Source organism: Saccostrea echinata, unplaced genomic scaffold (assembly GCF_033153115.1).
Source record: "Saccostrea echinata isolate AGI-Se365-2 ecotype Australia unplaced genomic scaffold, CSIRO_AGI_Sech_v1 ptg000060l, whole genome shotgun sequence".
Taxonomy (NCBI): domain Eukaryota; kingdom Metazoa; phylum Mollusca; class Bivalvia; order Ostreida; family Ostreidae; genus Saccostrea; species Saccostrea echinata.
The window spans coordinates 4,854,617-4,871,521 of record NW_026889809.1 but is presented as its reverse complement, the minus strand read 5'-3'; the positions used below and the strand labels follow the sequence as shown (position 1 = coordinate 4,871,521).

The following is a 16,905-nucleotide window of genomic DNA, read 5'->3' as shown; positions in this document are numbered from 1 at the left end:
AATTTACTTACCTTGTCATTGGTCGTTTGTAAAATTATTTTGTTAAAAACATTCTGATTGTACACACAAGTATACTCTGAAGTTGATATTAAAAAGATGCTTGAGTTTCTGATTGACAATATCTATGTGGTTTTTGGAGACCAGGTCTTCCTACAATCTGTTGGAGTTCCCATGGGTACCAATTGCCCCCCGTTGTAAGCAGACCTATTTTTGTATTCATATGAATCAGAATTTATTCAAAATCTTATACACGAGAAAAAGAAATCTCTTGCTGTGGCCTTCAACTCGACATTTAGATACATGTATATCGACGACGTAATATCAATTAACAATAGTTATTTCCATTCATATGTCGACAGGATATATCCCAGTAAGCTTGAAATAAAAGATACCACCAGTCTGACACATCTGTTTCATATTTGGATATTTTACTATAAACAGACGTTAATGGTAATCTAACAACAAAGCTTTATGATAACTTAAACTTTTCAATCGTCAACTTCCCTTACTTAGGCAGCAATATACCCTTATCACCTGCATATGGGGTGTATATCTCTCAGTTGATTCGACACGCAAGAGCATGCTCTACGTATGAACAATTTCTAAAACGAGGTAAGTTATTGACAAACAAGTTGATGAAACAAGAATATCAACAGTTTCGTTTAAAGTCATCATTTCGTAAGTTCTATGGTCGACACAATGACCTTGTTAGCAAATACAATCTATCATCAAGTCATATGCTGACTGACGTTTTTCATACTAATTGTTAGGCCATTATTTGAACACTGAATTGTCGATGGATTTTTACGTTATTTACCGATCATACAAGGGGCACACGGTGGGTGTGATCGGTCGGCAGGGGATGCTCACTCCTCCATGGCACTTGATCCAACCTCTGTTTCTGGAGGTCCGTGTTTGCTCTGCTCCCGATTTGAATTGTTTTAATGGACTTTGAGCTTGAATACTGTTCGCTGTCTCCAAACTTCATTTAATGTAATTGTACATAGATAACGAAACTGGGGTGACATGCCTCCATAATCTGATAATTATAGTCACTGTATTTCTGGATGCTGTAGCGAAATTGCTCAACCCCAACTCTGCGCACCAAAGCTTATCAGTCTGTTGTTCATATCCTGAAATATATTTATTGTCCACAATTGTGTAGCCAAGTAATAAGACTTGTCTGTGTTCACTGTTTATTGTAAACCAAAAGGCAGCAGTGATCTGACTAACAGCAAAGGATAGGATTAATTCCAAAAACAAGAAGTGTGCAGAGTAATAGTCTTCAGTGCACTTCAATCTGCAGCGTGATAACTAATGACATCAGCCTCAGTTTAAACCTTTCTCCGAAAAATGCGTTGATTCGATTATCCCATTGAACTTGCGAAATAAGAGACTACAGTGTCTGACATATCTGTTTTTATATTTGTATGTTTTACTATTGATGGCAAACTAACAACTAATCTTTATGATAAACTTGATGATTTCAACTTTTCTATCGGCAACTTCCCTTATTTATGTAGAAAAATACTATATGGGGTTTATTTCTCCCAGCTGATTCGATACACAACAGCATGTTCTACGTAAGATCAATTTCGAAAGAAACGCAGATTACTGACAAATAAGTTAGTGATACAAGGATATCAATGATCTCGTTTAACGTCAACATTTTGCAAATCCTATATTGTCAATACAATGACCTCGTTTGCATATACAGTCTATTGTCAAGTCGAATGTTGGCTGACGTCTTTCATAAAATGTTAGGCTATTATTTTCACATTGAATTCTCTACAGATTTTTTTACCCGATCATGACAAAGAGCACACGGCGGATATAACCGATCGAAAGGGGGTTATTCCTCCATGGCACCTAATCCTATCTCTTTTTTCAAAGGTCTGTGTTTGCTCTGCTTAAATTTTGTATTGTTTAATGGGACTTTTGACATGATTACTTTTCATTATCTTCACATTTCATACACATTTTTATTTCTTGTTATCACGTCTTTAGAAAAGCATACTGATATCTTTTCGTTTTAAAACGGCTTTTGATTGGCATTAAAAACTCTTTTATTTCGCGTTAAATAAAAATTACGCCTTTTTTGCTTTTATATATCCTTTCAACATGAATATGTGATGACGCCTTTTTATAAGGCCGTAATATCTCCTTTTAATTTCGCGTTATTACGCCTTTTGAAAGGCAAAATTTCTTAGCTTTTTTCATTGCATCTTTCTTTGCATTTATACGCAATTTATTTTTTGTTAAAACACCTTTTATAAGAGGTGTAAAACGCCTTTAACTACGTATAATTATGCCCTTTGAAGAGCATTATATAACGCCCTTTTCGTTTTATTATGCCTTTTCTTGCGTTAACTATGCTTTTTCACTTTGCGTTATTACGTTTTTCATTTTTTTCGTATCTGATTGTAAAAAAAAACAAAATAAGGTATTTTTTAAAGATGCAAGTTTCTTTTTGTATGACATTTACTTACTGTTGCTAAAATAGCCTAAAATGTCATATAGTTGAAATACTGTTCCAACAAATACTGTACAAAGCAGCCAGATTTCGAGCCTGTTGTACTTCGTTTTTAGGTATTTTTATGCCTCCGTAATCGAAGATTCTGCTGCATATAGTTTAGGTCTGTCTGTATGTCTCTCTGTTCGCAAAAACTTTAAAATCTTTGAATGGTCGTTGCTAAGGCTTTCATATTTCACGTGCGTTTCTTGTTGCAAGACCTTTTTGGGGGTACCCACATTTTTGACCTCTTGACTTTGGAGTTTGACCTACTGAAAAACTATAACCTTGCCCATAACTTTTGAACAATTACTGACAGGACTTATAAATTTACAACTCCTTTTGACTAGACCTTTCTTTGAGTACCAACATTTGACCTGAGTTTGGCATACCTTTGGAAAACATTTAACGTACCATAACTTCTGAAGGGTGGTGCTCGGGTTTTCATATTTCACATCTTTATTTCTTTTAGGTACCAACATTTTTTACCTTGGATTTTGATCTACTTTTGAAAAAATTAACCTTAGCCTTTAACTGCCATACGGGAACACCATTGTTTCACAAACACATTTCCTTGCATTTGTTATTGCGTAATGCGTATACCCCCGTTTCCCTTTAAGTTTTCGCTTTCTGATCCCTTATTTTGAGATATAAAAATTAATTTTCCACCTAAGCACCTGTAATTTTAACCACACAGTAAAATCTCCTTCATTTGCAATAAAAGCTATTGTATTATTAATTGGTTAAATTGTTGGTTTTGAGATGAACAATCTACTTTTAGTCATTTTAACCGTGATACTCAGCAGAGCAAATGGAATTTATTGGAGCATCTTTGGGTATTCTTGTACCCTTTAATATCTATTATCTCTAATAGCATTCATTTCCTCCCCTGACATGGACATGGTGTTGGTTTTAAAAGTTTCGCCTGGCAATTCCCAGTATCGGTAGTCTTAGGTTTTATTTTTAGTGTTTCCAGAATAATCACAACAGATATTAAGATCAAATTATTTTGTGGTCCGAATATAGTGTCAGCATATACACTTACTGTTGTGGACCATGGCATTCTGGCAAGACCATCAGAGTGTTTGAGTTTCAGTAAAGGTCGGATATCTTTTAAAAACATATTAGCTGCTCTTTATTTCACATTTAATCTTAATTCATCATTCAATCAAACACCACGATTTGCTAAATATCTGTTCAAAAGCATATTTCAGGAGCAGTGGGTCTGCTAAATGTGGACAAACCAACCATAATAAATCTGTATCTACTATCTTGATAGGTAAACCACAAGAATCTTAAGTTTTGTGCATATCAAAATTATTTGACATCGTTAACTTTGGTAATTTCAAATAATTTAAAAATTGTAAAACGTCACAAATTAAGGCCACTGTGGCAATTAATATACGGATGCTTTTTTACAGGCGTCATTGAAGGAGGAAAAGAGATGGTTTTCTTCGATAGAGAAGGTTATGGAAAGAAAAGGCAAGTGGTTTTAAATTTGTGCAATTTACTGCAGTTACATTAAAAATTATGTTTACAAATAGTTATAAGACGACCAAAATGATTGAGTTTTTCCTGCGTAATTCATTACATGTATACGTAGAGTTATGCAGAATTGCATTCTGAAGCTGAAAGATTATAGTTTTTTTCTTCAAATAAATGAAGCATTCTGAAAAAAAAATCTTCCATTTCATTGCACGTTATTTTTTTTTTTATATTTTAGTTTATATATTTATTAATTCATTGACATAATGTCCACTGAATTGCAGTATCTTTGTGAAGACATCTACGGAATAAGAAAAGAATTCTATTTAATAAAGATCACTCGCCCCACCTATTCAATATCACCTGTCAGTTCTCATGTAATTTCTGTAGTATTCAGTAAAGTATTCGTCTTTTGAATGATGAAATATGACTTTTATTGCATATCAGGTAAATATTAAAGGATTAATCACAAATTATTACCCAAACTGAATACCAGCTATAACACATAGGGTAGACCACAAACATTAATAATTTGTCACAGGCAAAAAAATCTTGTATTATGAAACCTTTCACAAAGGAGGCAATTTCCTTCCTCAAACTGACGCAATTATTTTGCTGGAATGGTTTTAAATAAACTGCACCTTTTGGAAAATTATACGGTTTTAAATTCATGTCACTTGAGAAGATCGCAAGTACTTGATAACTTTCTTACTTGAGAAAACTTTTTGTCCAAAATTTATTTGCTTTACTACAATTTTAAGAGCTTTTCAAATAAAAGTATACCCCCCTCCACCTAAAAATAATCAATCATAAAAGGTTCAACATAAAAATGCATGTAACTAAAATCCCCCTTCTCTCTCTAATATGGAAATATGATTTTATTAATCAATAATTTCGATACCTGTATTTGATATTGATTTGTATGTTTTAATAGTTTCTGTATTAATCTAGAAATTAGCTTTTTGTTGAAGTTCACAAACATAAAATTAGCTTTATTTCTAATATCCATCAAAATTGTCCAGTGCACTTGCAGTTGTTAACATTATACATGATGTACTGAGTATGAGTGATCTTTTTATTTCCAAAAATAGCTTCTTTTTTTAAAGTTAAATTTAATTATTTTGATATAAAATATTTGTCAGTAAAAAGTTCCTTCTGATAAATATCTTTTGCATATTTAAACTAAGTAGTATTCAATTGTATGAAACCTGAATAGTGCAGGAATACCATCCTCACGAACTAACATGTATATGACTTAACAAAAACACAGTGTATGAAACCCTTTAATGGTCACATTCCCTTAGTTATTCATCTAAGTACATTAAATACATCAGAATATTTGAGTCTTTTTCTAATATTAGGTGCAAAAATTGATTGAGGATACGCATCGTATTCAAAAATATCGAAATCGCTTTTCAGGATTTGGACAAGTTTCACTAGTTTATCTATAGCTACCGTCCTGTATATATCCATGAAAAAGCCTTCCTTTTGTACCTTCATGTTCTCTTTTGAGGTAGATCTTCCTTTAGCTTCCTTCATAGCTCTGATCAGCTGTATAGGCTTCAGATACAGAGACTGTTTCTCACTAAATGGGTAATTTTGATCGATACCAATCAGTCCTTTGATTTGCATGTGTCGCCAAGATCTGAGGTAAGCTTCATGCATTGATAAACACTTGACAATTTCTTCTCGTCTTTCCTCTAACGATGTGGCGACATCGATGAAAGTGTCATATCCGGCCTCTTCTTCTAAATCATTGATATCAAACTTAGAAATATTTAATGTCCTCATAATGAATGTAAAGTCCTCTTTGAAAGTTTCCATTTTGCCAATAAAATCATACTGTAATTGGCACGGCTTACATAAATCGTACATTGCCATAAAATGTGGATCCCTCCTTCGATAAGTTGTACTCTCTGCTTCTATGACATATTGAATGAATTCGTCAAAACTGATATTATGGTAACATTTTGTAGGGGGTTTCACTGTTTTAGATAATTGTGCGACTTGGTCTAACCGCATCGCTCTAGTACTTTGTTTTATAGGAACCCGAATCTCTTTTCCAATCACACCCCAGTAAAATGGATTAGCTGTATATATCTTATCCAAATAACCAGACAGAAGCCTTTTGAATGGATTTCTAACGAACATAAATACGATATGAGTTCGTAGTTTTGCTAACATACGAAATAAATCTTCCCTGAATAGTGACTGTGACTTTTTGTTGACATTAAGTGGCTTGATTTGGTATGGATTGTCTAGGTTAGTGGAATCCAGAACTTGAAGTACCCTTCTCCAGAAAGTGGTCCCAGCTTTCTCTATGCTGCAGTATATCAGTTTGTGTGACTTGCTCATTTGAAAGTGGTTTTGTATGGTGCGATCTGGTTCACGACCAATAATGAACTCTTTACCTCGGCAGGCTTTGTTGTATTGTTTAAGTCTTTGATTTACATAGGGTTCCGAAAGGACAGCTGTTTGCATCTAGAGAGTATAAACCAGATTTATAATTGACACGCACTGTACAATATTCAGTACATTAGGTAACACTTTGTTATTGTAATTCATGCTAATTTTTTCAATATTTATATTTCTGATTGTCAACTTTGAAAGATAATTAGGGTTTCTTTATTCATTAGATTTATTAATAGAACTACACTTGAGGAATCAGAATAAGAGTTTTTGTGCCTTACTAGAAGTTTTGGTGACTGTGTGTGGTACGATGAGATGTTATTTCTATTGTCAGGTGTTAGATCCACAAAAAGTTCTGATAGGTTTGTCGGATATAAAGACAACTCCTGCCAAACCACGTCAGCCTGTGATCCCCTCAAGCTATTCAAAGAGGAAAACTCTGTAAAGAATATTTTCATTATTTAAAATAAGTGAAAGTATATTACAAATGTTAACAACAATTAAGTCATTCAACTCTTAAGAGCAATCTATCATGAAGCCAGCCATACGTTATTATGACAGTGCGATGATGACATAGAATTAATTTTGTCATGGAAGCACACTACGTATTTTGAGTTAATTTATCAAGACAAATATACTCCCAAATCTCATTCCACCGAAGAAGAAAGTTTAGATACATTGTAATTATCTTGAATACTTTTGTGTCACCTCCCCAGCTTTTTGTTAGTGTACTAACGGATGAAAAATAAAGATAGATACACAATTACATATCATAATAAAGGATACTAAGGATGTTTGGGTATTACATCCTGGGTTATCTAGATATTGAATGCAAGGGTTCGTGAGTCAGTACAGACTTTGTATACCTGCTCTGAACCGCAATAATCACCACGGCAAAGATTGAAATAGAGATAGAGTATTTAAAATTATCGTTCAAGTAACTGGCAATATACTAGTATTCGACACACAAGCGCTTTTAATTACTCAAGGTGTACAAATAAGACACAGAAATAGTATAGAATAATATGTTTGAGTTAATTATACCAGAGAAATTAAGGGAATTTAAATATATACATATATATTGTATAGAATTCATATATAAGCTTAAAAAATTTTATTTTTAGAGTTTCTAGTATTTATAGATTACACATCTAATTTATTTCTTTCTAAAAATATTAATTTGTCATTGGACAATAAACGATGGTAAATAAAAGTAATTTAATAAATTCAGAAATAAAGTAGCCTCTTACCTTGGTATTGTACGAGTCCAAATAACACGAGAAACAGGCAACCGATTATTGCCAGATTCTCTTTGGAGACCCGTCTTTTTCGGCAAAACATCTTCCTCTTGACACTAAGTGTTACTCAGAATCAGATTGTTTCGCAGTACCGTAAACCGAGAACATTTTGGATTAAAAATTTCACCTCATTTACATTCGTTCAGCCATACTAATTAGGTAACAACAGAACCGGACATATTCCGCTTTTTTAAATGCCGTCAATCAAAGATCCTAAATTCTTTTTATCGTCCGTGACACTTGTATAACATGTCATTTTAAGCGGGCTGAATGACAAATGATCATAGAATACTTAGAGTAAAATTTTAGTTTACAATTATTTCAATGCTAGAAAAAAGGCTTTCCATATATGCTATAAAAATAAAAAAATATGTATCAGACACAGTATTACCAGTATTTTTCGTAGGAAGAGATGCATAATCATTTTTTTTTTCTCTGTTGTGCATTAAGAGCTATTCTCTGTAACCATTTACAATTTTTGCTATTCTCTGTAAGCATTTACAATTTTGTAATAGGGTGATATTTTCAATATATTTATGATTAATAAATGATACTAAAAGTATATTGTGTTTCTTGTTGTTTTATAATTATTTCACTTGATCATCATCTACATCATCATCATTTTGTATATATTTAGTTGAAACACAATTGGATACACATTCCTGTATTGCCCTATTCTCCCTTGGTTCTTTTATTGTGCTATTCATTGATCATTAGTTGACTTCTTCAATTAATGACTTTTTGGTATTTAATGCCTATGGCTATTTTACCTAGGTGGTCATTTTCAGACATGTGATACATGTCATGTGGTTTGAAGAACCAATAGATTTACTTTATATATTTTCCCGCTTTTGGTGAACTGATTAGAAAGGTTATTTTTAAGATAAGAAAGGAGAGAAAGCAACTTTCTATCATCCATGAGTAAATTCAATTGATTTGATCATCAAGTTTATTTCTTTTACTTTTATCATTCGACCTTAGTAATTTATAAATATCAGTTATCAATTTCATTGATGGGATCTGATTATTGATTCTGAAGTTATATAGTTTTAAACTGCCTTTGTTCATTTCTAATTTGTTAAAATCGGTGGGAAAAACACTTTTGATAGTAGTTTTCTGGCAAAATATAAGACGTTTTTATGAAATTTTGCGATGCAAGAGTTATCTCCCGTGGCATCGGTAAATCTGCTCAACACCTTTTTATCGGAATCCTAGTGAAATATTTAGAATCGATACACTAAAGAAAATAATTAAACAAAAAGCTAAATAATTTATTTTCAAAATATAATTCATTTTCGCCTCCAGACGTAATATTTAGATTAAAATTGGCTCTAGTATTCAGGTTGAATCCACGTTTCCATTGATGTATCAGTGACGTCATATACCTAATATTGCGTCACAATGAAATAGTTACAAGTTTCCAGAGCAGTTTGTGAATTCTTTGCGTTAAAGTGTAAAGAAAAAGATTTTTTTAAAAAATGATTTCTCTTTTTCTGTTTAATTACTCCTCAGAGTGCATTATTCTTAATGCTAAATAATATTTTAATATCAAAATGTATTTTATACACGGGCGGCGTCTCAGCTAGATGACGTTTTGATAAGTAATTTTATACATGTCTGAGAACTAATTTTTTTAACTGATTTACTAGGATATGCGTAAAAATAATTAATGAAGTGTTTATCATGAACATTTCTTATAAAATTGGGAATCAATGATGAATGTTTTAGATTTGCGCAACACTTAATTCAACGAAGTTGAGATGTTTACTTCATGATATTTGTAAAAACTTAAATATATTTATCTATGCAGTCAAATCAAAATAAACAAACCGAAGTACGATTAAAAATGAAAAAAAAAAAACCCTGAAAAATAAGTTATAAAAATATATTCATTGAGTTAAACTACTGCTGAACTCCCCACTATAATTTGGCACTAAAACGGAAGATGGTTTAATGAAACATTTCGTGTTTTTTTTTTTATTTTACTTATTTATTTTTTTAATTTGGCGATTGAAACAATCACACACTCACATTTAATATGGAGTTTAAACATGTGACTATGTTGGCCAATTCTAAAATGTTTTCACGTTCATGAAACCAATTTTTAAAAATAATGATGTCATGAGACCCCCCCCCCCCCCCCCCCCCCGCTTTTTGCTTGCGATTTATCGGCTCTTGAATAATGATACCAATATGAAAGAGCTTATTTTCTTATTTATATAAAATCAAATTTTGTAAAAGAGGAAAAGGTTTTACAGATGACAGGTAAGAAAAAACTTGGATAAAGTCGAGACTGTACACATAAAAATATTTCCTATATTTAGGCAAGTTTAATTTCGCCACTGATAGAATTTACTCTTTAATTCCTGAGGAAATAAAAAAGAAATTTTACTTGGAAATAAGATAAATAATAAAGCTAGGAAGCTGTCTGCTCTCATTTGTTGCATAATGCATGTACAAATACTTTTTTATACCGAGTATCTATTAAGAATTCAATCAGATGTTTTACATGTAATCTTCATGTACGTAAAAGACATCAGTAATTTAAATAATATATATATTTGAATCTATGGTTACACTCATTTAAAAACAGTTAACTGACTGAAAAGAAATAAAAGACAAGCATATTTTTCTGATAAATTAAAATGAAGAGCCAAATTTAGGAAATGTTTCTAAATTTACAGTAAAAACCGATCCCGATCCGATCGAAAATGATGCAAAATTAACAAATTTATCAAACTAAAGGCACCTGCCACCTATATAACATGTTAAAAAAAATAAATCAAGTAAGTTTTTACTCATATTACAACAATAGAGCCAAATTTAACATTACAATTATAGTATTTTTTTCTTTATATAATTCCGGTCGGGATCGGTTTCATTTGGGAAAATTATTTAAAAAAAAAGAAAAAAAAAAGATAAATTTGACTCCTTTTATTTCTTTCAATATACCTGTTCCCACTGATTTTATTGAGTGATTCAAAAGTTTGTACTTTGTATTCATAATAAAATAAGAAAAAAAATCTGTCCTTGTAATGTATTGGGTTTTATAACGTAATGAAAATTGGATACTGAATTCAAAAAGTTACTTGCTTAACTCAAATTTGGACGATATAATTATTTCTAAAGAAGTATAAATTGGAGTGTTATTCAATAATAAAATAAAAGATAAGAGTCTATGCTATAAATAATATTCATCGACACATCCAGCTTTTGAGTATCTGTTACATATAAAACAAAATAAAAACGTAGTAATTTTTTTTACCCTTATGTTGACCTTTTTGCACTTAAAATTAAGCATTTACTAAAAATAGGACTAGAGGAGCACTAATTTTTTTTTAAATGTTGTCATGTGTAAACACTTGCTTTAATAAGTCTACATGCAAAAAATAATTAAAATCCATGATATGCGATGTGCCACCCATTGCCTGGTTTTTCGGTGGACTGCCTCTTAAATTATTATTTACAGTTGATATGTAGTATACCCGAGACTTGATTCAGGCAGCTTATTGAGTTTAAGCCTTGTTCCATAAACAGGTGATTAATTGATAAGCATATGAAATATAATACTTTTATCATAGATAAATGTAATGTAAAATAGTTGCATTGAAATGTATATATTTATGGAGTAATATTGTATATGCATAATATTCATTATCAGAATTAATGTTTTTAATATATTTTTAATGCAGTCAAGGGAAATAACTTGTAAAGTACTTTAAACTTTAAGAAGATAGCAAGAGTTATCCTTCTTGTATTATACATATTCCCTTGCAAGTTTATTGTTGATTTTTTATGCTCAATATTGTTTATTCATATTACAGGGCTTAAAACTATAACTACAACAATTATATTATCATTGTGTCCATCCATATCAACACTGAAGTATTTAATAATAAACGATGAACCCATAAGTGGTGTTATTCTTCACTAAAGGCCACTACTACATTTTATTTGGCATACAAGGTTACCAATTCGATGAAACTTTGGCCATTATTACATGTATAACATAGCCTCCTTCGGGCGTTATAGGATTTCATCACACATATATCCCAATGAAACTCTAAAAATGATATCTTATTTCTTAAACACCAGAAACACATCTCAAATGAAATTTGGATGCTGTGTGTCTTAGTTTCAATGGTTACAGCTGAAAAAGTTTGAAAATTTGAGATTTTCAGTTACTTTGAATCTTTATCGAGCCTAAATAAAGACTTAGAAGATCAAACAAACCGCTCTCACAAAAATATTGCATCTTGTTGCAACTTATACTACAAAGAAACTATTTATAATATATCTCTAAGTAAGTGGTAATCATGGGTATATTTGGAATACACTTTAAATGCTGAAAAACGTACGCCAATTTATTCACTAATCATAGCTGTTATATGAACCAACTCAGTCAGCAACACACTGTCAAGAAAAACAATAAAAAATATTTAACCTTCAGAAATAATGTATTTGCAATTATTCTAAAATCATTTTACATGGTTGCCATGGTAACACAGTGTAGCCATACAAAATATATTGCTAATTTTTGTTTTTAATCTTCTTAACGAAAAATAACTTGAAAATTCAAGACTGGTAGATATACATCGTCAGGACTTTGTAACACAGCATAAGAAATATTGGAATTATTTGCTATGTTGTAGTATAACCATGGAAACGAAGTACCAGTGATTTAAAGAGATAACTTTTTTGCTGTTTAAGGAATTTATTTATCTTTTATTAAAAACATAGTAATCAGAGATTACAAAGCTCATTTCAGCAAATGTTGTCTTTAAGTAAGGCAAAGTCCCACACTATACTTATAATCTAGTAATGTGCATCCCTAGCTGCAACATTTATGCAATTTTAGTCTGATAGGGCTTGCAGTTACGTGGGAATGGACTTATCTAAAAACTTTAAACTAGTCATTTAGTCCGAAAATGTAAGTCAAATCCAGCATCTGGAGCAAGTTTGAGAGTGTTCATCCCTTCAAGCATAATCCATGCAAGTTTGGTTCGGATCAGCCTTATAGGTTTTGGTAATGGACCTGCTTCAAAAACTTTAACTGCTCACTCATCTGGAAAATGCAGGTCAAGTCCAGTTGTGTGTATCCTTAGATGCATCATCTGTGCAAGTTTGGTCAACGTAGGGCTTATATAGTTACTCTAGAATGACACTGCTTCAAAAACTTAAACCTGGACATTTATCTGGAAAATGTAGGTCAGATCCAGCATCCGAAACAACCCTCGTAGTGTGCACCCTTAAATGTATCATCCATGCAAGTTTGGTCTAGGTAGGGCAGATAGTTAATTTAGAAGGAACCTGCAACAAAAACTTTGACCTGGTCACTCATCCGGAAAATATACACCAGATCCAGCATCCGAAGCAAGTGCAGTTGTGTGCATCCTTAGATTTGCATCCTTAGATTGTGCAAGTTTGGTCAACCTAGGGCTTATATAGTTACTTTAGAATGAAACTGCTCCAAAAACCTAAACCTGGACATTTATCTGAAAAATGTAGGTCAGATCCAGCATCCTGGTAGTAGATATCCTTGGATGTATCATCTATGCAAGTTTGATCAATATATGGCTTATAGTTACTTGGAAATGAGTCCTGTTCCCAAAACTCTAACCCTGCACCAAAAATTTTTAATCTGCTCCAAGAACATTAACTTGATCGTTCTTTAGCTGAAATTTGCATCACCTGAAACCTTGACTGATACAATGAAACATACTAGAAGCATCTTCCACACATTTCTGATTTATGTAGGGCAAAGAAGTATTTGAAAAGAAATCTGCTCTAAAAATTTTAATCTGGGATGCTGACGCCGAGGGTATTACAAAAGCTCCCCCCAACTTCGTTGATATGAGCCAAAACATATTATTCGACTCACGTTGAATTGTACTTATCTAAAGATAAAACTAAAGCTGAATATCATATATTTATAAAGTTTGATGAAGAAAATAGCACTGTTGCTATGGTTACAGATTCAGATGCTGGAAGTTATTTTAACTTAACAAAAATTTCCTTTTTTGAAAAGGACAGAAGGTAGATAAACAAACAGCTTCGATGACATAACACAAGTTTTCCGGTAACCTTTGAAAGCATTTTTTATATTACCCCTGCAGGCATATGATATCCGACATACACCACAGTTTATGTATTCAAAGAAATTCGTGACTTTGTCTCTGCTGCTTCTGTAGCATCCATAATGAATTCTTGGCATCATAACGTATCAAGGTAGAGGAGTGCCGGGAGTATGCAAATTCACACGTGACAAGTCATAAAATGTATGCATAAATACAAAACATAAATGACATTGAAAATTTATTCTGCCATGTTAAGATCCATACATATATTATGTCAAATGTCTAAAACATATCTGGCACGTACTCTGGCTTCTTATATAATTGTAATATATCTGGGTTAGATAATAGCCTGACTTCTACAACGACAGAAAAAGGACCTGCACGTATCCCGAAATTTCTTGTTAAACAAAATGTAAACCCAAAAGTTACTTAGGTAATTCATAAAGCGCAATACGTACAAAGCAAATATCAATTGATAGCCATTTTCCAATATAAAATTTAATGGCTGCTTGGTAACTACCATATAATATTGCAAACAAAAGAAAACAGAAAATGGTATTTCAGATATTAAATGCACAATTGTGAGAGCAGTGACAATTTTTACAGATCGTTTTGATGCTGGTGTGGGACTGAAATCATAACTTCTTTTTGATAGTTTGTAACAGAAGTATGTGCTTGTACACAGCAAGACAACAACAGGTATGACATGGACACAAATTGATCGAATCAGTAGATCATCCCTCTGCAAAAACATTTGAAAATTTTTATCCTTGATACTCTTTATAGCACAATAGAAACTTCCGGTCTCTTTCAATTTTCTAGGATACAATTTTGCAGCGATATCATAATTGTCCGTGAGATACCGGGGGACATTGTATAAGAGAGTTATAAGGTATATCGTCATTGTTCCCATCAACAATCTTCTGGATGTCGTGTAAAGCTTGGCCTTCAGCGGAAAACGGACCAAAATAAATTTTACGATGCCAAGAAACATCATCAACCAAATGGATGTCATGTTGAATGTGATGGACAAGTTCGTTCCATATTTGTAAGTAATACATAAAAAATGAATCTGAAATTCACTTTGTGGGTCCACAGAATGAATGTGTAATGTCAGAGCGAACAAATATGAAACTAAGAGCAATACTACGGACGCCATGTCTGAAAGAGCCATGCCGATCAGAATCAAATTAACACCGCCAAACCATTTTCTCCTGAAGAACACGACAAGAATGAACAGATTTGTCACAACCAACATCAGTTGTAAAATAGCAGGGATCAAATTTAGGTAAATTTGGTGATCCTTTGGGAACCAGCTAAACCGTGCGTAATACGTGGCATACTCCATGTCTGGCTTTTACAAGATTATCAATTCATTTAAAAATCGCAACAATTAATGGACCATATAAAGAAAGAGCGTATAATTACTAACATCACCTATTCAGTCATTGCTTAAAACCGAGTGTTCAATAGAGAATAAAGTTAATTAATTATCAAATTCGACCATAAATGACCAGAGGTCAGGCAAAATGAACAATAAAAATCGGTAAGAGCCGTGCAATTTACTTCGTCCACAGTAGTATCTATGTTCATTACGGACCGTTAGGAATTGTTCCCATAACGATATGCACTATTAAAGAATTGTGTCTCTGATATGTATCAGACTATTACTAAAATGATTATAGTCTTGGCTATTTCAGAAAATACTTAGCGCAAATTAAAAAGCAATTTTGAAATGTTCAAAGAAGAAAAAACTATATGCTCCCCTCACTTCATACCCAGTAGGTACATGTAGCCAAGAAGCCACAATAATTACGAAATTTTATAACTTACATAAATATTGTAGAAAAATTACGTTTTCGTCCCTTTCTGGGTCCACAGTATGAAAATTCCAAAATCTTGTTTCACATCTCCAGGACACCACATCTTCAAAAATATAATTAAGCTACTGCTTAATAAAATTCTGAAACGTCATTGCACATGTACAGGACACGCCTATCAGATTCAATGCGATGAGGCGCTACTGTGCACTTAAAATGTAAGAGTTGTTAGATGTAGAACCACGTTTTTTTGTAAAGAAAACGTTGACCCCCTCCCTCCTTGTCCCCCCGGGTGCATATGAAAATTCTGAAACCTTATTGCACATCTAGAGACACTACCAAAATTAAACGATTTGGGTACTGCTTTAAAATGTTAGATATAGAGGAGTTCTACAAGACTTTTTTTGTCATTTTTAACTTTCTAAAGACACTTCAGGTATATGTTGTTATACTGGTTCGTCCGTCTGTCATTCAAATTCCTCTTACACTTTCAGCAGTAGCCAATTTATGTTCTGAAATGTGTTTGGTGGAATAATAATCATAAATGTGCATCAAGGCTTTTTATTTTATATGCATGTATTATAAACGAGGCTCCCAGAACTCGTCTTACGGTTTATGCAGCAGCCAAATCATTCTTTGGGTATCATTGTTCATGTCCTGTTGTATCCAATAAGGTTTCCTCCTTGTGACCAACTGATAGCTCAAAATGGACATCATTTTTCTACGGAAACCTGGTGCCCAGAACTGCTCTTACAATTTACACAGTAGCTAAATCTTCGTTTGAAATATTATTGTCGGTTTCCTGTGCAACAAAATTTCGGAATTATTTTCACGTTTTCAAAATAAAACCCTGGTTTCCACAACTCCTCTTAAAATTTGCTTAAACTAAATCATCCTTTTGAATAGTTTTCCTGTGGATGTGCAATAAGGTTTGGGAATTTAAATTATCACCCAGGAGACCAATTGGGGGGCGGAAAATTTAAAGCACACTTTTCCAAAACTTCCTTTTAAACAGTAGATTCTTCAATTCAAGACACTAACATGAGGCTTGGATAACATGCCCACAGTATTTCAAACTTAGAAAGATCAGTATTAATTTGTGTAAATTATAGAATAACTATCGTGGCTTCTTCACTAGTTACTCAGGTTAATATATAACGCCATTCAAAGTTGTTGTTTTTTTCTAAGTTTAGCGTCCGCGTGCACTTTGGTTTTTGACACCCCATATCAGAAAACCTACAAAATCAGGAACCCTGAAATTGATTATTTTGGTCGGAATCTTTGAATTCTGTCAATTTCTCTGT

The 16,905-nt window shown here is 32.6% G+C and overlaps 3 protein-coding genes across 3 annotated transcripts in view; 1 reads left to right on the top strand and 2 right to left on the bottom strand.

Moving 5' to 3' along the window:
* LOC133175063 (uncharacterized) overlaps positions 1–16,905 on the top strand; it is a 399,658-nt gene that overhangs the window by 2,934 nt on the left and 379,819 nt on the right. The gene's annotated exons all lie outside the window — the stretch shown is intronic.
* Positions 5,268–7,896, bottom strand: LOC133174881 (carbohydrate sulfotransferase 10-like). The gene is made up of 3 exons (XM_061309988.1): positions 7,657–7,896; positions 6,688–6,845; positions 5,268–6,478 (listed from the first exon to the last, which is right to left on the bottom strand). The coding sequence occupies exons 1-3, from the start codon at positions 7,745–7,747 to the stop codon at positions 5,306–5,308; spliced, it is 1,422 nt and encodes a 473-aa protein (XP_061165972.1). The 5' UTR covers positions 7,748–7,896; the 3' UTR covers positions 5,268–5,305.
* On the bottom strand, positions 14,007–15,142 carry LOC133175062 (type-1 angiotensin II receptor B-like). The gene has a single exon (XM_061310172.1). It carries the CDS (start codon positions 15,127–15,129, stop codon positions 14,119–14,121), a length of 1,011 nt encoding a protein of 336 aa, XP_061166156.1. The 5' UTR covers positions 15,130–15,142; the 3' UTR covers positions 14,007–14,118.